This window comes from Gorilla gorilla, chromosome 2 (assembly GCF_029281585.2).
Source record: "Gorilla gorilla gorilla isolate KB3781 chromosome 2, NHGRI_mGorGor1-v2.1_pri, whole genome shotgun sequence".
NCBI classification, from domain to species: domain Eukaryota; kingdom Metazoa; phylum Chordata; class Mammalia; order Primates; family Hominidae; genus Gorilla; species Gorilla gorilla.
Window position 1 is genome coordinate 206,256,492 of NC_086017.1, and position 23,014 is coordinate 206,279,505.

The 23,014-nt window shown below is 47.9% G+C and overlaps 1 protein-coding gene across 4 annotated transcripts in view; it reads right to left on the bottom strand.

Annotated features, from left to right (window-relative positions):
- XXYLT1 (xyloside xylosyltransferase 1) overlaps positions 1-23,014 on the bottom strand; it is a 199,903-nt gene that overhangs the window by 120,633 nt on the left and 56,256 nt on the right. Inside the window, exons 1-2 of one of the 4 annotated variants that reach the window (XM_063704488.1) lie at positions 17,394-17,503; positions 14,523-14,596 (exon numbers count right to left, since the gene is read on the bottom strand). The exons of 1 other annotated variant lie outside the window; for it this stretch is intronic. Coding sequence is in view for 1 of the 3 variants with exons in the window: in XM_063704486.1 (XP_063560556.1) it covers positions 2,436-2,502 (67 nt within the window). In the remaining 2 variants the exon portion in view is untranslated. Of the gene's footprint in view, positions 1-2,435; positions 2,676-14,522; positions 14,597-17,393; positions 17,504-23,014 lie in introns of those variants that run through there. 2 more of the 4 variants (XM_063704489.1, XM_063704486.1) reach the window with 2 other exon arrangements.

Here is a 23,014-nt window from a genome sequence, read left to right on the forward strand (position 1 = left end):
GAGTTTAACAAGGTTTCAGGATATAAAATCAATCACACTTCTATATACTAGCAACAAAACAATCAAAAAAAGAAATTCAAAAAAATCCATTCCTGGCCAGGCACGATGGCTCACACCTGTAATCCTAGCACTTTGGGAGGCCAAGGTGGGCAGATCACCTAAAGTCAGAAGTTCAAGATCAGCCTGGCCAACATGGTGAAACCCTGTCTCTACTAAAAATACAAAAAAGTTAGCCAGGAGTGCTGGTGCACGCCTGTAATCCCAGCTACTTGGGAGGCTGAGGCAAGAGAATCGCTTGAACCCGGGAGGCGGAGGATGCAGTGAGCGGAGATCACACCACTGCACTCCAGCCTGTGCCACAGAGCGAGACTCCGTCTAAAAAAAAAAAAAAAAAAAAGCCATTCCTAAAATAATAAAATACTTAGGAATAAACTTAATACAAGGAGTACAAGACTCGCATACTAAAAACTGCAAAACACTGCTGAGAAAACTAAAGAAGATCTAAATAGATGGAGAGACATTTCATGTTCATGCATTGGAAGCCTCAACACTGTCAAGATGGGAATTCCTCCCAGACTGATCTGTAAATTACTATCAAAATCCCAGCAGACTTTTTGGTAGAAATTGATGAATTGATCCTAAAATGTATATGGAAATGCAAAAACTTAGAAAAGCCAAAACAATTTTGTATAATAACAAAGTTGGAAAATTCACACTACTTGATCTTAAAAATAACTACAAAGCCACAGAAATCCAGACGGTGTGATACTGGCACAGGAAAGGCATATAGATCAATGCAATAAAATTGGGAATTCAGAAATAAATCCTCACATTTATAGTCAATATATTTTCAACAAAAATGTGAAGGTAATTATTATTACTTATCACTATTGTAATTCAACGGGTAAAGGACAGTCAATTAGATATACAAATGCAAAAAAATTAATAAAAGAAAAGAATTTGGACCTTTATCTCACATCATACATAAAAATTAACTCAAAATGGATCATAGATCTAAATGTAATAGCTAAAACTATAAAACTTCTAGAAAACAAATGTTGCAGGAGAAAATATTTCTGACCTTGGGTTAGGCAAAGAATTCTTAGATAATGACACAAAAAGCCCTATCCATACAAGAAAAAAATTGATAAACTGAACTTCAACATTAAAAATTTTGTGCATTAAAAAAATCAATATTAAAATGAAGATAAGCCACAGACTGGGAGAAAAATATTTGTAAATCGTGTATCTTATAAAGAACTTGCATCCAGGTTATATAAGGAATGCTTGCAACTCAATAATAAGAAGACAAACACCCCAATTAATATATATATTATATATATATATAAACAACTCAATTATATATCTATTTAGATATTTCACCAAAGATATGCAAAGGGCTAACAAGAACATGAAAAGATGCTTCACTTGACTAGTCTTTAAGAAAATGCAAATTAAATGAGATACCTTCATACACTCACCAGAACGGCTGTAGTAAGAAGACTGACAATAGCAAACATTAGAGAAGTTGTGGAAAAACTGGAGCCCTCATGCCTCCCAGAAGGGAATATAAGTGGGTACAAGCACTTGAGAAAACGGGCAGTTTCTTACAAAGTTAAACATAAATTTCCCATACGACCCAGCAATTCTACTCCTAGGAATTTACCCAATAAGAATGAAAATATATGTTCACACAAAGATAATGCTCATGACAGCATTATTCATAATAGCTCCAAAGTGAAACCGGTCCAAACGTCCATCAACTAACAAACACATGAACAAAACGTGGGACAGCCACACAATGGAACACTGTGTAACAAATTTAAAGGGATAAATGACTGATACATGCTACAACATGGATGAACCTCAAGAACAACATTATGCTAAGTAAAGAACCCAGGTGGAAAAGATTACATATTATATGATTCCATTTACACGAAATTACCAGAAAGGGCAAATTTAGAGAACCAAAAAGCAGATCAGTGATTGCCCATGGCTAGGGTAGGAGCAGAGATTAACTTCAAACAAGCAGAGGAAACATTTGGAGGAATGGAAAGGCTCTAACACCGAATTGTGGTCATGGTTACATAAGCCTATAAATTTACTAAAACCACAGAATTGTGCATTTGCAATGGATGAATGTTATGGTATAAACTGTACCTCAACAAAGCTGGCTTTTTTTTTTTTAAAGGACAATGTACATAAAAATTCTCTTTAAACCATAAAACATAGCAGCTGTTACTACAATGGTTGTTGATGTTAAATGCTATGGAGGGCCACTGAGAACCCTCCAGTGATAAAGCTGGCTACCGTTCTCATAAATGTTCTCTTAAATGAATTCATATAAAGCGCTTAGAACAATGCCTGGGTCTTAGTAAGCCTTCTGTATTAGCAGTTATTATTATTACAGTCATACTCAATGTCATTGTTATTACCAGCAAGACATGCCTGGCTTGAAGTGCTCTGAGAAGGTGGCCTGGCTTCCCCAGGGGTGACCACCATGGATTCCTTCCTCAGAGTCGCTCAGGCGCCTAAGACTGTTCCAGTCAGAAGTCCCACGGAGAAGTGGCCGCAGTTCTTCCACCGGACAGAGCCTCTTTCAGCTTTAAAAAAATAAAAGGACTCTTTTTTCTGTGTGTTCCTTTGTTCCTGGAACCATCTAGATCCCTGGGGAGAGGCTACCCGTGGTTTGTTGTAAATGAAAGAGATTCATGAATGAAAAGCTTTTGTGCCCTGGTCCCTTCACTCTGGCAGTTCCCCTACTGCTCAGCCCGGGAACTCCATTCATACAGCTCTCAGGAACAGCTCGGAGGGCCCGGGCAGTGCCGTGCTGGGAATACTCTTCCTGCACCCCAGCTGGAGCCCCTTCCAGCAGGCTCACCCCTCTGACCGGCAGGAGTTCAGCACTGCCAGCCACACCTGCCATGGTCTAGATACAGTCCTGTTGCACTGAAGTATCCAATGAGCTCCAGTGAGCCTGAGCCTGGTCAGGACCTCCAAGTCACAGTCCCTCTTTCTCCTCACTGCCTCAGTCTCCCTGCCTGGCACTGCCATTCCCTCCAGGCCAGCCCGAGGCTGCAGCCTGCTTGCCCAGGTCACCTGCCACTGCCAGTCTCCAAGGCCCCTCAAGGCTGGCTTCTTCAACCACCCAGGAAGCAGCCAAGCCCTGGAGGACAGCGCCATCCAGCAGAACCCTGTGCCTGATGGAAATGCTCCGCACCTGCACTGTCCAATAGAGTAGCTGCTAGTCACATGTGGCTACTGAGCGCTTGGAATACGGCTAGTGTGACTGAGGAGCTGAATTTTTAATTTTCTTTACTTTTAATTAATTAAACAAAAATGGCCACATGTGGCTAGCATCTGTCCTATAGGACAACAGAGTTCTGCCAACTGAAAGTGGCCTTGCCATCCTGCAGGGTGCGGCAGGAAGCAGGGCAAGATGCTCCCTAGCCCCGTGGCACTCACCCTGCCCTATTCCCCACAGCCTACAGGGTCCTGCCTCCTCCCCATCCCCGCCAGCATCACTACTGGGCCAACAACCCCGATATGTACAAATAGTACCCCTGGGGCAATAGGTATGCCCCCTGAGAGCTGAGCACTGCTCCTGCAGTCAGCCTTTCAGCAACAGATCTCAGGGGAAGAAAACATAACACAAGCAGATAGGCGGAGAAAGAGACCAGAGATGAGTCAGGCAGGTGATGAAAACATAGGGAGGGAGAAAGGAGGCCTCTGCCTTCTCTGTTTAAATCTGAAGAAATAACCTGCCTGGAATTTTAATTTGCTTGGGATGCAAACTCAGGAGACCCAACCGTGTAAAAGCAAATGTAACAGGATAAGAAAAGAAGATAATTGAAAACGGCTTTGTACAAATTAAAATGCCAAAGTAATAAGGAATATTGGATGAGACAAGACTAAACTGGCTATCAATGTTGGCTGAACAAGTGACAAGTCATTAATTGTCACTTCCTTTAAAAAAAAAAGTAGCACATTTGAGGACAGACAGAGCAGTTAGCAGGGGGAAAAATATTTTACACTGGGACTAGTATATCCTTTTAAAAAGCCAGTGTTGTCAATTACCTCACAGCATAACCACCCTGGATAGGAAAAAATCAATATGCACCGAGGCAATTATCTTCTGCACCTCTTGGTACTGAATTGGCAATGAGTTTTCATGGCTCAATTAGCCTGTAACTTAAAACAATAGCAGCTAGTCTCCATTTTCCTCTGGGATATTTATTTACAACAAAAATGTGGCCAGGCACAGTGGCTCACGCCTGTAATCCCAGCACTTTGGGACGCCAAGGCCAGTCGATCACCTGAGATCAGGAGTTTGAGACCAGCCTGGCCAACAAGGCGAAACCTTGTCTCTACTAAAAATACAAAAATTAGCCGGGCGTGGTGGTGCACGCCTGTAGTCCCAGCTACTTGGGAGGCTGAGACACAAGAGTCACTTGAACCTGGGAGGCAGAGGTTGCAGTGAGCCAAGATCGCGCCACTGCACTCCAGCCTGGGCAACAGAGTGAGACTCAGTCTCAATTTAAAAAAAAAAAAAAAAAAAAAAAGCTATGTTATTTCAAAGTGTCTTCGAAGGACAGACTGAGAACCAAATATTAGTGGCATTATAGTGAAATGTTATCCTGATAAGTATCCTTGGGAAATAATATTAAGAAACACTATGTACCTAAAGATGTTCACAAGCATCATAGTATGGCATCATAAAATGGCAAAAAATTGAAACTATCTAAACAAATTAAAGTCCTATAAAAAAGACAACTATATATCCCGTCCGCTCAGGATCACAATTCGCTGCTCCAGCGAAGCTGCTTGTTCAAGTCACCAATGACCTTCACATTGCTAAATCTAGTCCTCATCCTACTGACCTGCCATCAGCGTTTGACAACACTGGTCAAATACTCTCTCCAGAAACACTGTCCACTTAGTCTCACACATTCCCCTCTAGGCCAGCAGCTTATGGAAAAGCGAACCAGAGGCTTCCCTCCCAAGGCTAGGGAAGAGCTCTACTGGCCTCACCCACCAGTTAACTTCTGCACAAGCTGGAGAGACAAGCTGACTTCAGCTGCACCTGGCTCACATGCTAATCGGGGTTCACCCTCGGCTCTCCCCTATCCACGAAATCGGACTAGCAGAAGTGTGACTTATTCACAACAGAAGATAATCCAATAACCACTCAACTGAGGCTTGGGGATATAGCATATATGAGGTTTACTCAATTCTGTCTGGCTTGGGTTATAAAAATTAAGGTGCATTTCCTGACCGTGGAGCAAGTACTGACACAAACATCTCAGAAGTATGCTTGGGAAGGAAGGGATGCAAACTCAGGGAGCAATATTGGCATGGGTGATTCATAAAAAGGATGAGTAACTTGAAGGAGGAAGTAGATTCAAAGAGAAGACTCATGCAAAGTCGAACTTCTCTTCCTACTCCCCCTGAGTTTCAAAAAAGAGTCAGTCAGGAACAAGTTGTCCGGGCACTTTATCCCGGAAGGCCAGAGGCCTGAAGAAAGTTCTAGGCCATGCTATATCCACAGTAAGAAAAGCCTCTTGGGTACAAATATTCAAGGGCCTGGGAGTCAGGGGAGCTGGGATGTAAAAACCTCCCAACCGAAGCCACCCTAACAAAAGCAATAACAGCAAACACTTACATGGTACTTATCCCGTGTAAGGTATCATCTAAGTCCATATATTAATTCAATTAATGTTCACAAACTGATAGTATTATTTTCCACTACTAAGTGGCAGGGCTGCATTCAAACCCAGGCAGTGTTTTTTCAGTGCTCGTAACTATTATGCAACACACAACAAAACCTTCAACTACGAACACCTCTATCGCCAGAGAACCGTTCTACAGAGTTCACAAGGTCATGGCACCCGCAGTTCTTGACAGCCATTTCAACGAAAGTCACTCTTTCATCTCAGGGAGCAAAATATCCCTCCCCTCACCACTGAGAACATCAATTGCTTCGAGAAACGCAGACAAGAGTGGCAGAGTTCTCCGACGGGAAGGCAAAAACCAATTCTCAAGTTAATAAGTAAATATTGGGAGGCACTTTGCCAAGAACACTGGAAAGAACAAACCTCTATAATAATCAGCTGATAGAGACTTGCTGCTTAGAAACTAATTTTGATCAACTGCATTACCAGGGACTGAAAGGAATCTGCAGGCTGAATGAAGGGCTAGGATATGTGGGTATGATGGCTGGGCCCAGGGAGGCAACGTAGGAGAGGAATGAGCATGGCCCGCAGGAGAGGCCGTGTGGGCAGGGCTAGAAGAGGAGTCCAGACCCAACAAGCTCAGTCTGTTTCCCTGGCCACTGGCTCGAGGTTCCTATCATTACCCTGGGAAAGAGGAACTATCCAGAGCTCCTCCAAATCTCCTCTGCGGTTGTGTATGCCTACATATAAAAAGAATCTTTTTGGGCCGGGCGCAGGGGCTCACACCTGTAATCCCAGCACTTTGGGAGAGTGAGGCGGGTGGATCACAAGGTCAGGAGATCGAGACCATCCTGGCTAACACAGTGAAACCCCGTCTCTACTAAAAATACAAAAAATTAGCCGGGCATGGTGGTGGGCGCCTATAGTCCCAGCTACTCAGGAGGCTGAGGCAGGAGAATGGCGTGAACACGGGAGGCGGAGCTTGCAGTGAGCTGAGATCACACCACTGCACTCCAGCCTGGGTGACAAAGCGAGACTCGGTCTCGGAAAAAAAAAAAAAAAAAAAAGAATCTTGTTGCTACCTTCGCAAAGGCCTAGAGCTAAGGAGTCTCATAGGGGTTATCATCTATCTGCTCCCATCAGGATTCCAGGTACTCCCAAAGATGGCTGTCCTGACAAAAATCAGGCTGCAGAGATTCCCCAGCCTCGCAGTGCACTTGTGTTGGGCCTTAGATAAATCATTTCCCTTCCCTGGGTCCCATGTGTCCACTGAAAATGAGAGCATTAGACTTATGAGCCATGATGGCATTTCCCCAACTGGTGTTTGAGAAACAATGGTCTGTAAGTCATTTAGGATAATGCAGAAAGGAGCATTCCATGTCAAGTTAAGTTGGGACCTGCTGGTTAGTCAACGCTAAACAGACTTCCTAACTGCCATTCTTCTCAAAATCTCCAGCATGATGGTGTACACTGTGACCCTCCAAGAAGGGGATCGGAAGCTCTGTGTATCCACATATTTTTCCATCGCTGCTTTTCACATTTCCCATAAAGATCTTTCCTGGAACCTGCCGTTTAGGGGATGCTGCTCTGCAAGACCTTCCAAATCTCGCGCTCTGGAAAGCCGTGACGCAGCGCGGTCCCAGATCTGGCGCTCTGGAAAGCCGTGAAGCAGCGTGGTGAAGCACCCAGGAGCTGTAGTCATTCCGCCTGGGCTTGAACTCCAGCTCTAACCAGCCAGCTGGGTGACCCTGGCCATGTTACTTGAGCTGCTTCTTTATCTGTAAAATGGGATAAATGACCGTTCCCACTGCCAAGGGTGGATCACATGAGATCATTCATCCAAGCACACAGTGGGTTCACTGGTAATAATAGTGGTGGTGGAAACAATGGTACTGGAATTCCATTGCTCCTCTGGAATCAAGCCTGGAAAATGCTTCTCCCAGTACTTACTAAAAGACATGCAACAGGACGTAGCACTTGCCTTTCATGACCAACTTGGCTCCTCCCAGGCAAGGGCTTTGGCGACCAGGGTTCACTGACCTACAGTCGGTTGACTCACATGAACACCCTCACAGCCTGTGCAGGGCAGGAATCTAGGACTATACTGCAACATGCCCCAAACCTGGAAACATCTGTCTAAATCAGGCGGGAAGAGGGTGCCAAACAGGTTTACTGTGGCCCCATCAGTTGCTCGTTAGCTTAATGATGGCAGTCCCTCAGTAGAAAGAGCTGTGGGCCACAAGAAGGAATGCTGGGCTCTGGCCTGTGGTCCCGCAGGAGCTCACGGGTCCGCTGGCTCCATCCTCTACTGTGAACAACCCCTCAGGTCTCAGTCTCCCCACCAGTAAAGTTTAGAAGTGAAGAAAATCACGTTCTCAACTAGAGATGTACATTGAAGTTACCCAGGGTGATTTTCTTGAAATAACCCTGTCCCAGCCCAACCCCAGACCTACGGAGTCAAAAATCTCTATTTTTACTGTATATAAATTTTAACTCAATTTAAAAAAAATCTCTGAGTGCTGGAATCCAGGCAAAATATTTGATAAAGCTTTCTCGGTAATTCTGATCCATCCTCTTGTTCAGAGCCACTGGCCTGGATAACCACAAGCACCTCTCCCAGAATCTTCTAAGAAGTCACTGGACTTCGAGTTCCTCTGTGAAGAGAGTGTCTAACCCACCGCCATTTAAATCAGTAGCTAGACAAGGCCAGGATTTCCCTAGAGTGCATGTCAGGAAGGGCCCTTGCTCCCAGCAAAGAGGTGCTCTATCTATCCTGGGGTCCCCAGCACACACTTTTAACCCTTCTGCTTCTGGGACATTCCTTACAGCTGCCTGTGTCTCTGGGGGTCCACCTCAACCTCTGCCTTTAAGTCATCCCAATGTATTCTCAAACCTGTGCCAACAAAAGCAAGACTCAGACGCTCCTCTCAAATTCTATACTCACTTTATCCCAAGTCCTATCTTGAGGCTATTCCTTGTTGACGATCCCATTTCCGTCCCTCTGGACTCAGAAACTGTACTGGAGCCTCAGGTTTCTCTGAAAAGGCTTGGGTTCACTCCAGTGGCTTTTCACGCTTTTGGCCCTGCCAGATAAAACACCCATGCTGGCTGGCCCCTCTAGACCCAACTCCCAGCTGGGCAGATGTACACATTTCAGGGACCATCTAAATTTCACAGGACCTGAGTGCCCAAGGGATAAAGGCATTACAACCTGAGGCCTAGAAGGTCCCAAAGCCACGGTATTATGATTAATTCCAAGTTTGGGACTTAGCTGATCCTCTGCCCCTCCCCTCCCTCCGCACAGGAAACCGAGAGCTGACCGACAACTAAGACTAGACAGGGCCGGGCGCGGTGGCTCAAGCCTATAATCTCAGCACTTTGGGAGGCCAAGGTGGGCGGATTATGAGGTCAGAAGTTCAAGACCAGCCTGACCAACATGGAGAAACCCCGTCTCTACTAAAAATACAAAAATTAGCCAGGCATGGTGGTGTGCACCTGTAATCCCAGCCACTCAGGAGGCTGAGGCAGGAGAACTGCTTGAACCTGGGAGGTGGAGGTTGCAGTGAGCCGAGATCGTGCCACTGCACTCCCGCCTGGGCAACAGAGTAGACAAGGACTGACGGAGGCCAACTTCAGACTTGGTCTCTGGAGCACTGAACCCCACTTTGCTCCAGTGTTGTCAGAACAAAGAACTATAGAGACACTGTCCCCCAGTCACACAGAAACAAAAGATACCAACATTGAGAACTAATCCCAAAACAGACAATGGAATAGGGCAGAGATTGCAATATTATCTTAAAGAGACCAACTAGGTCCCTGGCCGAAAAAAAAAAAAAAAAAACTGACAGTAACCTGATAGAATAATTAACAAATCTAAAAAGGTGTCAATCCAAAGATGAACAGAACCTCAAAACCACATGCTGTCCAATATTATCCAGTAGAGAGAAGACTTGGCCATAAGCTTTAGAACATTCTGGTTCCTCTACCCACCATCTTTCTTCAGCTTTCACTGCCACATATAAAGACTGCCATGTCTACCAGCAGCCCCAGAAGGTGAAAATCTGGGACCCCTAAGAATACTTGTTGATTTGGGGTCCATAAGCCCAAGCTAAGAGGATATCTTGAGACTATCTGACGCATAGTTTCCAGTCCTCTGTATCCAGAGATACCCACTTAGGTCATCTTGGAAGAAGAATTATTTTAGATAAATTCAGAGAAGATAGTAGGCCATAACTATTCTTAAGGACAAGAGTAGTTCATTTCTCTGTTAGCACACTACAATTCACAATGTAGAAATCACAAGATAATTTTTTTAAATAATCTTGGAATAAAGAAGCCTTTTCTAAGTGTGACACAAAATCTAAAAGTCACAAGATAGATCTGACAACACAAATTAAAAAAAGAAATTTTGTATAGATGGGCTCTCACTATGTTGTCCAGACTGGTCTTGAACTCCTGGCCTCAAGCAATCCTACTGCCTCGGCCTCCCAAAGTGCTGGAATTACAGGTGTGAGCCACCACACCTGCCCACAACACAAATTTTTTAAAAATCTTCATAGAAAAAAAGTTAAAAGACTGCAAAAAAAAATGTTTTCAATATATTTCAGGGACAAAAATGCTTATTTCCTTAACAAATACAGAGCTCCTTGAAATTACTAAACATCAACAACCCAATAGAAAAATGGGCTAAGGGCATAAATAGTTCATAGAAAAGAAATTCAGTGATTCTTACCATATGAAAGGAGATCCAATTTCACTCAAAAGAAAGGAAAGAAAACTTAATATTCTATAATGATATATATTTCACCTATCAAATTGGCTTGTACCCACCCCTTCACCTCACTGAAAATCCCTGGGGGCCCACATATCCTTCAAGACAGCAGCAGACCCAATGCCACCCCCAGGCTTGGGACTGACAGCAATGCAGAGAAGAAACATGCAAGCACCAGAGAAAACCCACAAAAGAAGTGAATCGAACATTAAAATCTCCCTCTGTAAAACACAAAGAACAGAGCTCTAGCCACCACTCAGGCCTTTAAAGTAAGGAGCAAATGGCCTGACAGACACATTCTCTCCACTGTGTCAGCGTCTCTCCAGCAGGATTCCTCCGCCCAGTGTTTTTGCCATTGGCTTATTATTTATTCCTCACAGCCCCTCGGAGCAGTGTGCTGGGACTGTCATCCTCCATGCTGATGGGGCTGTGAGGCCAGGCACTGCTGTGCTTCTTGTCTGAGGTCATCAAGCAACTTGGGGACACATTAGTCAAGTCAGCCCCCGGAACAGAGGCTGAGACGAAGGTGGGGGCATCAGTTGACAGCTCAGCAAGGGAGAAGAAAGGCTGATGACCAACTGAGGAAATGACGGTCATGTCAGACACAGCCCTAAAGGAGGCGGCGAGGCAAGTGCTTTTAAAAAGCCTCAGGTTTTTGCTTCTAATAGAGCTTAGAATTCACCACACACAGTGTTAGAGAAAACTATCATTGGCCGGGCACAGTGGCTCACGCCTGGAATCCCAGCATTTTGGGAGGCTGAGGCAGGTGGATCACGAGGTCAGGAGTTCGAGACCAGCCTGGCCAGGATGATGGAACCCCATCTCTACTAAACATACAAAGATTAGCCGGACGTGGTGGCAGATGCCTGTAGTCCCAGCTACTTGGGAGGCTGAGGCAGAAGACTCACTTGAACCCAGGAGGCAGAGGTTGCAGTGAGCTGAGATTGCACCACTGCACTCCAGCCTGGCGACAGAGCAAGACTCTGTCTCAAAAAAAAAAAAAGAGAGAGAGAGAGAAAACTACCATCATCTTAAGCAAAGCTGGCATGGGTCTGTGGCTAAAAGGTCCTCGCTTTCTCTCTCCCTGACACACACACACACACACACACACACACACACTCACTCTCTCTCTCTCTCTCTCTCTCAGTGGCATCTCCGTGTTCCAGTCTGAACTGCTGGCCAGCCAGCCAGCCAGGTCAGGGATGAATGACAAGGTGGCCCAGAAGACCAGTCCTGGCAGCCACAGTGGCCGTGCCGAAGCCTGGTCTGTGCAGGGACTGTGGTCTTCATGGGTTGCTCAGGCAACTCAAGTATCTCACTCCCCACAACCCGCAATGTGCTGCAAAAGCCAAGATGAACTTCATTAACACGCTTGACCTGTGGCAACCCTCATGACCCAGCAGCCCTGCAGAATCCAGCCAGGCTAGGAAACGCAGGGGCAGACAGTGAATAAATGTCTACAGCCCTCCGCTAAGATTCTGTGACACTGTTTTCAGATACACCCACAAAAAGGAAGCACTGATAGACCCAGCTGGGGACAGTTTATAAAGCAGTTTCACACGCAAGATAATCCCAATCACGCAAGATCATCAGAGCACAAATTTTCCTCCCTAGTTGCGAAGTCAGAAAATAGAGGTGGAGGGAGAGAGGACCTCTGGTTTAGAAGGGACTTGAGAAACACTCAAACATTGCTGTTGGGATTTTGCCAAACTCTGGAAAAGTCTGCCAAACTCTGGCAAATCGCCAAACTCTGGAAAAGTCTGCCAATTTTTTATAAAATGAAACAAGTAACTACCAAAAGACCCAGCTACTGTACTTTCAGGCATTTATATCAGAGAAATAAAAATTTATGTCCATACAACAAAATGCAGCTTTATGCATACTAGCCCCAAACTGGGGACAACCCAGCTGTCCTTAAATGGATGGTTAAGCAAACTGGTATATTCGCACGATGAAATACGACTCAGCAATTAAAAAGTGAATTACTGACACATGCAACAACTGGAATGAACCTCTTGAGGATTATGTTGAGAAAAAAGGCCTATCTCAAAAGGTTATATACTTAGGATTCCATTGATACACATTCTTGAAATACAGAAATGAAGGGGGAAATTAGTGGTTGCTAAGGGTCAGAGGAGGTGGGTGTGGCTATAAAAGGCAGCACGAAGGATCTTTGTGGGGATAAACGTTCTCAGCTTGATGGTATCAAAGTCACTATCCTGGCCGGGCATGGTAGCTCATGCCTGGAATCCCAGCACTGTGGGAGGCCGAGGCGGGTGAATTACCCAAGGTCACAAGTTCAAAACCAGCCTGGGCAACATGGTAAAACCCTGTCTGTACTAAAAATACAAAAATTAGCCAAATGTGGTGGCAGGCGACTGTAATATCAGCTACTCGGGAGGCTGAGGCAGGAGAATCACTTGAACCCAGGAGGTGAAGGTTGCAGTCAGCCGAGATCGTGCCACTGCACTCCAGCCTGGGCAACACAGCAAGGCTCTGTCTCAAAACTAACAAACAACAACAACAAAAACAATATCCTGGTTGTTGTATTTGCTATAGTTTTTGCAAGATGTTACCACTGGGGGAAAGTGGGTAAAGGATCTCTGTATTGCTTCTTACAACCTCATGGTAATCTACAATTATCTTAAAATTTAAAGTTTAATTTTTTTTTTTTTTTTTTTTTTGAGAGGGAGTCTCACTCTGTCACCCAGCCTGGAGTGCAGTGGCATGATCTCAGCTCACTGCAAGCTCCGCCTCCCGGGTTCACACCATTCTCCAAGTAGCTGGGACTACAGGCCCCCACCACCACGCCCAGCTAATTTTTTGTATTTTTAGTAGAGACGGGGCTTCACTGTGTTAGCCAGGATGGTGTCGATCTCCTGACCTCGTGATCCACCCGCCTCGGCCTCCCAAAGTGCTGCGATTACAGGCGTGAGCCACCACGCACAGCCTAAAGTTTAATTTTAAAAGAGAGAGAATGGGAAAGACTCAAGAGTCAACCAAATGAAACATGTAGCCAATTCAAGAATGTGAATCCTGCATGGATACTAGATGGTAATAAGGTTATTATTTATTGTTAATTTTGCTAAATGTAATAAAAATAGTGTATTTATATACAAATAGTACTTTTCAGCCAGGTGCAGTGGCTCACGCCTGTAATCCCAGCACTTTGGGAGGCCGCGGTGGGTAGATCACTTGAGGTCAGGAGTTCAGGACCAGCCTAAGCAACATGGTGAAACCCCATCTCTACTAAAAATACAAAAATTAGCCGGGCGTGGTGGTGCGTGCCTGTAATCCCAGCTACTCAGGAGGCTGAGGCAGGAGAGTCACTTGAGCCCGGAAGGCAGAGGTTGCAGTGAAAGATTTGGCCATTGCACTCCAGCCTGGGTGACACAGCAAGACTCTGTCTCAAAAAAAAAAAAAAAAAAAAGTACTTTTCTGTTAGAGAGACTTATCAAAGTATTTAAAAATAAAATAAGATCTGGTATTTGCTTCTGGGGGAGAAGGCGATGGGTGGGAGCAGAGATGAAAAGGGGCAGGCCATGAGTTGGTAACTACTGAAGCTGGTGATGAGTACACAGGCATTCATTATGCTCTCCTCTCTCCTTCTGTGGATATTTGAAATTTTCCATAATAAAAGGTGGAGGGGAAAAAAAAAAAGGCCCACAGAGGATGTTCAGTGCCTCGCCATCAGTAAGAGAGAGAAACAAGGCTTTAACCTGGGTCTTCAGACCCTTCTACCACAGGCTGAGCCAGCCTGGAAGAGCCATGAGGGCAGGTGAGGAGCCGCCCCGGGCAGACTGTGGGACGGCTCGCGGGTCTGAGGAGCGCCTGGGGCATCAGGCCTGCAGGTCCCATGTTGTTGCTCCCTAATCAGCATATGGTGTGCAAAGCAGCCCCACACACAGTTGGTGGCACTGCAGATGGAGGCCACCAGGCCCAGGGGACTCAGCTACATCAGAGATGCCACACGTCTGGCTGGGCAGGAGGGCTCCAGGAAACAGCCAGCCCTGCCCTTCTTCAACAGAGGGTTTGGAGGTTCTCAGGCAACAGGAAAACAGTGCCTTTATTCTACTCACCTTGGAAAGTGGGACCGACAGACGGGCCTTCTGTTATGCGCAAGATGTTCTACCTTGTACAAGAGGTGTACACTCTATGGAAAAAAGATAGCCTTGCTCAAATACCACATCCTCCTCAAAGCCTTCCCCAAATTCCTTAGCCAAAGGTGCCGCCTCCTTGGCACTTCACAGCTCTCTCTGTGCTGAGATCCCCTTGTATCAGTCACCTACTGCTGCATAACAAGTTAACCCAAAACTTAGCAGCTGCAAACAACAAATATTTATTTCTCTTACAGATAAATAAATAAGCTGTAAGATAAATATGTTATTTATCTTACAGTTTCTGAGACAATTCAGGCAAGCTTAGCCTCTGGCCCACGGGCTGCAATCAAGGTTGGCTAGGGCTCAACTATGTAAAGACTCAATTCCCCTCTCACTCGTGTGGCTGCTGGTGGGCCTCAGATCCTCCCTGGCTGCTGGCCAGAGACATCAGTTCCTCACCATGCAGGCCTCTCCACAGGGCAGCTCATATCATGGCAGCTGAATTCCTCCAGGCAAGGCTCAGAGAGAAAGACAGAAAGTGCCCAAGACAGAAGCAGCAGGCTTTTATAACACAGTCCCAGAGTGACAGGCCATCGCTTTTGCCAGATTCTATTCACTAGAAGCATGTCACTAAGTCCAGCCTACATCAAGGGACAGGGACCCACCAGGGCATGACTCCTAGGAGGCAGGGATGACCGGGGGCCGTGTTAGAGGCTGCCCACCACATACCCCAACAGAGATGGTATTTGGATGACACCTACTCCTTTCTTTTTTGTATGACAGGTGTTGGTACATTTATGTAAATGTCCAATTCCCCAACTAGAAAGTGAAGTTGTGAGGGCAAACCGCACACCTGACTCACATCTGCTCCCCTCCCCTCCTATGCCTAGCTAGTACAGCATCCAGTCTTGGTGGCAGCTCTATATCTGAGAGCGGCAGTCGGCCCACCTGCCCACCGCCCACACGCCTGCCGAAGAGGCCCAGCTGGCTGCGTGTGGCACCACATGGTCCCACCTGCTCTGGTCCTGGCTGACTGGACCAACCACAACAAAAAAATCAACAACGTATGACCTGCAGGCTGGCCTATGGGAAAATACCAAGAGACAACGCTCGTGACGGGAAAGTCACAACAAAGGCCATGCAAGCGTCAGTTCTGCAGGAACAGAAAAGCACATTTTTAGAAGGCAGCTGTAGAGGAGAAAATAAAGAAGTGTAGACAGAGACAATGATTCCATTTGAGAGAAAGAGAGAGAAGAAATCACCAAAAGATGGGTCCCAGAGCCGCCCCTAATAAACCCTCTGTCATTGAGCTGAGCTGCATGAGTCCCGCTTTCTCACGGGGGAGCGAGGTGAGGGAAAAGGAAGGGCAGACAAAGAGCGTCCAGAGTCCCCGGGAGGTCACTGGGCAAGGGCCACGACACCCAGCAGGGGGCTTGCAAGAGGAGTTTCCTTGAGGTTAGCTCCCAAATCAGCTCACAATCAGAAGCTCACTCCCATCCTAGGCACCGTGAATTCCCCAAAATTTCACAGGTCTGTGATTAAGGACTATAACAGACAAACCTTATTATGTGATCAATGATGCTTTAAAAGAAAAAGTACTGTACCTGACTCCCCCAACCCAAGACAGAAGGGAAGCCATCGCCCGCCTCCCCTTACGTGGCTCACTCGCCTCTCAGGGGGAAGCTATCTCCCAGAGTGTAAGATGCCAGTGGGGTTAGGACAGGAACCGGCTCACCCTGTTAAGAAGCCAGTCCTCTCTAGGGCAAGAAGCCTGTATGGAGGACAGACAGAGGAAGTGCAAAAGCCAAGGGTTAAGGCAGAGGAGACCTACTCCAGGTCCCCGGAGACAAGCCGCTCTCAAACTGTTTTGTCATCAAGCGCCACACCCGCTGGACCCCACTCACGTGGTGGAGTCACTCCGCTGCCGCGTGCTCCTGTCCACACAAGGCGGGAATCCTCACCCCCTCGGCCCCATCAAGGGCTTTCAGATTTTACAGAAACGTTCCGGCTCTTGCCATCTCAGCCACATCAGGCCCGACTCAGGACCCTCTGGGACCTTTACAACCCCAGAGGTCAGTGTCAGGCAGCCCCACCGACGCCGCACACTTGGGCCCTCCTGACAGGCAGAGCCGGTGACAGGGCTCGGGCGAGGCCTTCAAGCCAAAACGGAGAGCTCAGCAAGCCCAGGCAGTGGGACAGCAGAGTGTGGGTCTCAACCACAGAAAAAGGCTGCAGAACAGGAGGGATAGGGGGGAGCAGCAGGAACGCTGACCAGGAAGACCCGCCAGGCAAGGGGAGTCCGGGCCCACACCCTGCAGCCCGCTCTCTCTGGAGGCCCAGTTATCGCCCGGAATATTCCAAAGGCTATCCAGAAGCCAGAGTAAGGGGACAGAAAACACAGAAAAGCAGGCCTGAGACTCCGTCCAAGGCAGCTGACCAGCAGGACCTGGCCATCAGCAACTACACACAGGACTTGAGTACAGAAATGAGTCTTCTCCAGCCAGGGACAGTGCACAAAGTTCGGGACAAAGAGAAGATGCTCAGCAGAGTCAGCCCCAGAGGCGGTTTGGCAAACACACTAGAGGGACAGACAGGGATCTGACACCATCTGGGCAGCAGCAGCTGCAGTCCAGGCTGAGGCCCCGGCCGCCCAGCACACCCTGGCCCAGAATGCCTGCTCGGCCCCTCCCCCAGCCTTCACCCCAAGTCTTCAAGACTAACCTCTCCTCATCCTCCTCAAAGCTTCCTCTCTGTGCCCTGACAGAACTGACAGCACCTGGTGCATTCTCCATGCAAACAACCCCCACACCCCGCTGAAGTCAGGACAGGACAGGACACTGCTCTGCTGACCTCTCGCCTCTTGCTCCCTGTGTGACACCCACTCACTTGGGGTTCCTCCACCAACCGGAAGGTGAGCTCCCCAAGGGCAGGACTGCTGTCCTGCCCCAGTGCCCTGAACACAGTGGGCAGGAGGACGGTCTCCTCATGGGTGAGGCGAGGCCCAGAAAAAAGCTGGCTGACATCCTGGCAAGAAGTAATAAGAGCCAGCTGATGCCTTTGACCGATAGCCAAGAATTTAAAAGAAGATCTTGACAAATTAAAAGACAGAATCTAATGAAGGGGACCAAAATGGGAAATATTACTGTTCAACCAATTTGGCAACTATTTTCATTAGCTTAGAAAGAGCTTCTGGCATTAAATTAGTAGAAAATGGTCTCTACCACGTTACTATTTTTAGCATTTTATGACAAATTTGCTCAGCTGTCCCTCTTCAGAATAAGAGAACTGAAATGCCTCAAATTTGCTCCATAAGAGCTGCCAGAAAATAGTTTTCACTGAAATCACTGGACACATGTTTATACCCTTTGTTCAGTATTTGTTCAGATGTTTTCACTCAGGCAAGTTCCTGAATGTCTGTTTTTTCCTTTGCTTTCTTCCACACAAGAACCCCTGCTCCTCCCCCCAGCTGAACGCTGACAGTCAAGGGCAGCACCCGCCCCAGCAGGAATCAGAGTTCTCCAGGCTTGGGGAACCATCAAGAAATGACTATCCCAAAAATTCAAGCTCCTGGTTGTGACTAACCCTAAGGAGTGTTCAGAGTCCACTGGATTCACCAGAAGCTGCAGGATTCCACCCCCAAAGGTTCTCCAGTGGGGTTCAGAAAAACGGCAAAGGCGGGCCGGGCATGGTAGCTCACGCCTGTAATCCCAGCACTCTGGGAGGCTGAAGCAGGTGACTCACCTAAGGTGAGGAGTTCGAGACCAGCCTGGCCAACATGGTGAAACCCCGTCTCTACTAAAAATACAAAAATTAGCCGGGCGTGGTGGCTCACGCCTGTAATCCCAGCTACTTGGGAGGCTGAGGCAGGAGAATCACTTGAACCAGGAGGCGGAGATTGCAGTGAGCCGAGATCGAGCCTCTGCACTCCAGGCTGGGTGACAGAGCAAGACTCCATCTCAAAAAAAGAAAAACGGTGAAGGCAGTGAGCCAGCTCTGGCAGACTGAGGGGACCCCTAAAATAAAGTAGTTCAAGATAACACCTAACAAAACGGTATTCATTTAATTCACTTGATGAATATTTATTGACTGCCTACTATGTGTCTGTATCGCTCTGGGAACTGGGAACACAGCAGTGAATGAAACACACAGAACTTCCTGCCCCCATGGAGCTTACATTTGGGTGGGGCAGATAGAGGATCAAAACAAACAAAAAAAAGCAAAATCCATTCCACATGAGCAGATGATAAGAACTATGAAGAGAAAGAAAGCAAGGAAGGGCCAGGGCCCTTCATCACAGAAGATGAGCACGATTTCACACAGGACAGCCAGGGATGGCGTCATTGCACAAAGATCTGGAGGAGGAGGAGAGGGGGCAAGCCATGGAATGCCACCGTGAAGATCTGGAGGAGGAGAGCGGGCAAGCCACGGAATGCCACGGGAAGATCTGGAGGAGGAGGGGGGCAAGCCACGGAATGCCACCAGGAAGATCTGGAGGAGGAGAGGGGGCAAGCCATGGAATGCCACCGGGAGAGTGGCCCAGGTGGAGGGAGCAGGAAGCGGGGGTGGCCACGGCAGGGTGAGTGACAGCACAGTGCAGGCTGAAGCCAGGGCTGCTGGATCCGATGGGATCGGATCCGACAGGATGGGATGCGAGGATCTGCCACTGGGAAGAAAAGGGCCTTGCCCACAGGCTCACAGAAACGTGGTAACGGAGTTCAATTCTGGTCAGCTACACCTGGTGTGGCCTTTTGGGGACACACAGAACAGGCTGGGTTCCAGTTTCCCAGGACAGCCCTTCAGAAGACAGTGAGTCTTCTGGGGCAGGGTCCCCAAGCCCCATGCGAACAGGTACAGGTCAGTGGCCTGGTAGGAACCCGGCCGCACAGCAGGCGGTGGGAGGCGGGCCAGTGAGCATCACCACCTGGGCTCCGCCTCCTGTCAGATCAGCAGCAGCATCAGATTCTCAAAGAAACACAAACCCTACTGTGAACTGCGCATGCGAGGGATCTAGGCTGCATGCTCCTTGAGACTCTGACTAATGCCTGATGATCTGAGGTGGAACCGTTTCATCCCAAAACCACCCCCCCAACCACCCCTCAGTCCATTGAAAAACTGTCTTCTGTGAAACCAGTCACTGGTGCCACAAAGGCTGAGGACTGCTGTTCTAAGGCGTTTAGGCCCAGTTCCCTTGAGGGTTGATGTTGAGAACCCTCAGTCACCCTCTGGGTTGAGATCCTCTGAAACCGTTCGTTGGTCAGTGCCGCGAGGGCGCTCCACCCACGGTGTGCCGCCAGACACACACCTCCTCTTCAACGACTCCGTCCCCGGGGCCCCCACCACAATTCATGATCCACGGAAAGTCCTCCCAATTCCTCTAGGTCCAAGGCAAACCCAAAGCTATTTCAAATCTGGAAGTACAACCAAGTAAGTGAATAATTAAAATGGCACACCCAACGACATGCTCTATTGGCAGGGGACAGGAAAGGCTGGCTGATAGGAGGTAGCTTTGGCTGGAAGTTGAGGCTTTCCTGCCCACATGCGCATCCCAACAGAGAGCTACACAAGTGTTATTTATTATGCTAATCTGAGGGCAGCATTTCTTTTTTTTTTTTTTTTTTTTTGAGACGGAGCTTCGCTCTTGTTGCCCAAGGTGGAGCACAATGGCACAATCTTGGCTCACCGAAACCTCCGCCTCCTGGGTTCAAGTGATTCTCCTGCCTCAGCCTCCCGAGTAGCTGGGATTACAGGCATGCGCCACCATGCCCAGCTAATTTTGTATTTTTAGTAGAGATGGGGTTTCTCCATGTTGGTCGGGCTAGTCTCAAACTCCCGACCTCAGGTGATCTACCCGCCTCGGCCTCCCAAAGAGCTGGGATTCCAGGCATGAGCCACCGCGCCTGGTGAGGGCAGCATTTCTTAAAGTGAGTACTGTGGAAAACCTGCTCTCGGAATGTGAATAGGTATTCCTCAGAAAGGCATTCTGTGGTCAATCGTGTGTAAGCGATGTTGGTTACACAAAGCTAAGTGTTTTTTACTGCAGTACTTATCAGAGCTTTTGGTTTGCTCCAAAGGGAAAAAAAGTACTAATACTATCTAACACTTACCAAGCATCTCTCGGTATCAGGCCCTGGGACTTTTCACACAGTATCTCAGCCAGTCCTCCCCACAACCCCAGTGAGGCCTACATGGTCACTATTCCCATTTTACAGCCAAAGAATGCCGCTCAGAGAAGGCAGGTTTTCACTCGAGATCTGTGTTAGGAGTCACGAGGGGTTTAGGCAATACCAGATGTGATTTTGGTTTCTGAAAGCAAAACATTAGGAGCCATCGCAGGTGGGAGATTCAAAAGCCACTGTTACCTGCATCACTGGGGTGGAACGCAGAACTCTCTGGTAAACCAGGTTAGAGAATGTGGCTTAGGCTCAAAGTCTGAGCAAGACCTTAGTCTCCTCCAGCCCCGTTTGCCTGAGGGGTAGAGAAGACAGCAGAAAGCAGTGTCCCTTCCCCTGCTCTGCAGAGGTCAGCCCCGTTACAGTTCACTTCTCCTGCCTCAGGGCTAAGAAGAAAATTCTAGAAAGAAGGAAAGCCCCCTCTGTGCATGGGACCATGCTCACTAGCCAACAGGGTCCTGGAATCACATTCTATTCCACCCTCCTATGGGGCAGAATCAGGGAGGGAGGAGGCTCTCCCTCTTCCCTGCATCAGCCAACCAGGATACTAAAGGGCAGAGTGAGCACTCCCAGGCCTGCTGACCCCACCCGTGTCCACACTAAACCAGCCCCCACCCCCGTCAATCCTCAGACCACTTCTTTCTGAAGCAAGCAGGGGCCACAGGGCTAACTATGGGAACCAGCATGCGCCGTCAGCCCCTTTCAGTCAGGATCTCAGGGGCTGGAAAACCATCTACATACGGCATCCACAATTGTTGGGGGGGGGGGGGGGCGCCCTTGTGTCTGCTTTCTCCTGGTACTGAGGCTGATGGAGCAGGGGCAGAGAACAGGCTGCCCTGGAATCTCCAATCCTTATCCACTGTACCCCAGGTTCCAGAACGCACGCACATCCCCCTGCAGGAACCCTCCCCTTAGAAACATGTCTGCCTCATGACGGCTAATTAAACATTGATTACTGAACAGCTTCCTGATTAGGTTTAAACTGAACAAAGTTATGAAGTTCTATAAACGAGCCTTAAAAACCTCCTCTGTTTTATGAAATTGATCTAAAAGAACAGCAGAGAATATTACAGACCTCCCATGGCAGTGAGTAAAAGTACAAAAAGTACAGAACAAAGAAATGAAAACTCAATATGGCTTTTACTACATTTGTCAAATTTTACTTAAGGAAAAAAGAAAAGATGGTATTTTAAAGGCTTTCTGCAAAAGGCCACACACACACTGACCTCAGTGTTTCAGGGCAGGCAGGCAGGCAGGAAGGGAAGAAGGAATGAGGAAGGGAAGGAGGGAGGGAAGGAGCTGCTGGTCTAGAATTTCCCATGTGGGTTTTGCCCCAAGCCTGCAGGCATTCCGGCCCTGCCTCCGTTCTTTCTCATGCAGGCCTGTGAACCTAGGCTAAGAAGCATCCAGTGTCAACTATCTGAATCTTACACCAGCCTTTGCCACCCAGCAACACTGACCCAAAGTGGACCCAAGAATGTCCTTGAAAGAGACCAACCATCTGCCTGCAGCCTCAAGACAGTAAGGCCCCCATGACAGACACTGAAATAAGGACTCTCAGGGGTGATAACACTCAGGAGGCCAGGAGAGCTGGATGGGGCCACCCCAATTTGTTGCCAGCTGGCTTTGCTGTTCTTTTCTACAATGGCAAGCGTCACACTAGGCTTCAAGGGATTCGGGCAGAGGAGGCTCGGGCCCAAATCCTACCTTTTGAGGGATTTTATAACAGCTTGCATTTGTCTGGTCTTTTATCCACTCCCATAGATCTCCGCAGGAAACGAGCAGGCTGGGGCTGATGGTGGCAATAATCACATGCTAAATGTTATGGAGCTTTCAGAAACCCTGATGCTGGGAGCTGGGGGAAGGGGAGGCTGGGGCGGATATATGAAGCGTTTTTGGCAGCATTACTTTTTCTGTTGTTTGAGATGGAGTCTCACTCTATTACACTGTCATCCCGGCTGGAGTACAGTGGTGCGATCTAGGCTCACTGCAACCTCCGCCTCCTGGGTTCAAGCGATTCTCCCGCCTCAGCCTCCCAAGTAGCTGGGACTACAGGCGCCCACCACCACACCCAGCTAATTTTTTTGTATTTTTAGTAGAAATGGGGTTTCACCATGTTGGCCAGGCTGGTATCGAACTCCTGACCTCAGATGATCCGCCCGCCTCAGTCTCCCAAAATGCTGGGATTACAGGCGTGAGCCACCTCGCCCGGCCAGGCCCACGCTCTTAACCACGACACCATAGGGCCTCTTTTAAGTAACCTCCCAAGATCACGAAGCCTTGACCTTGGGAGTCACAGTG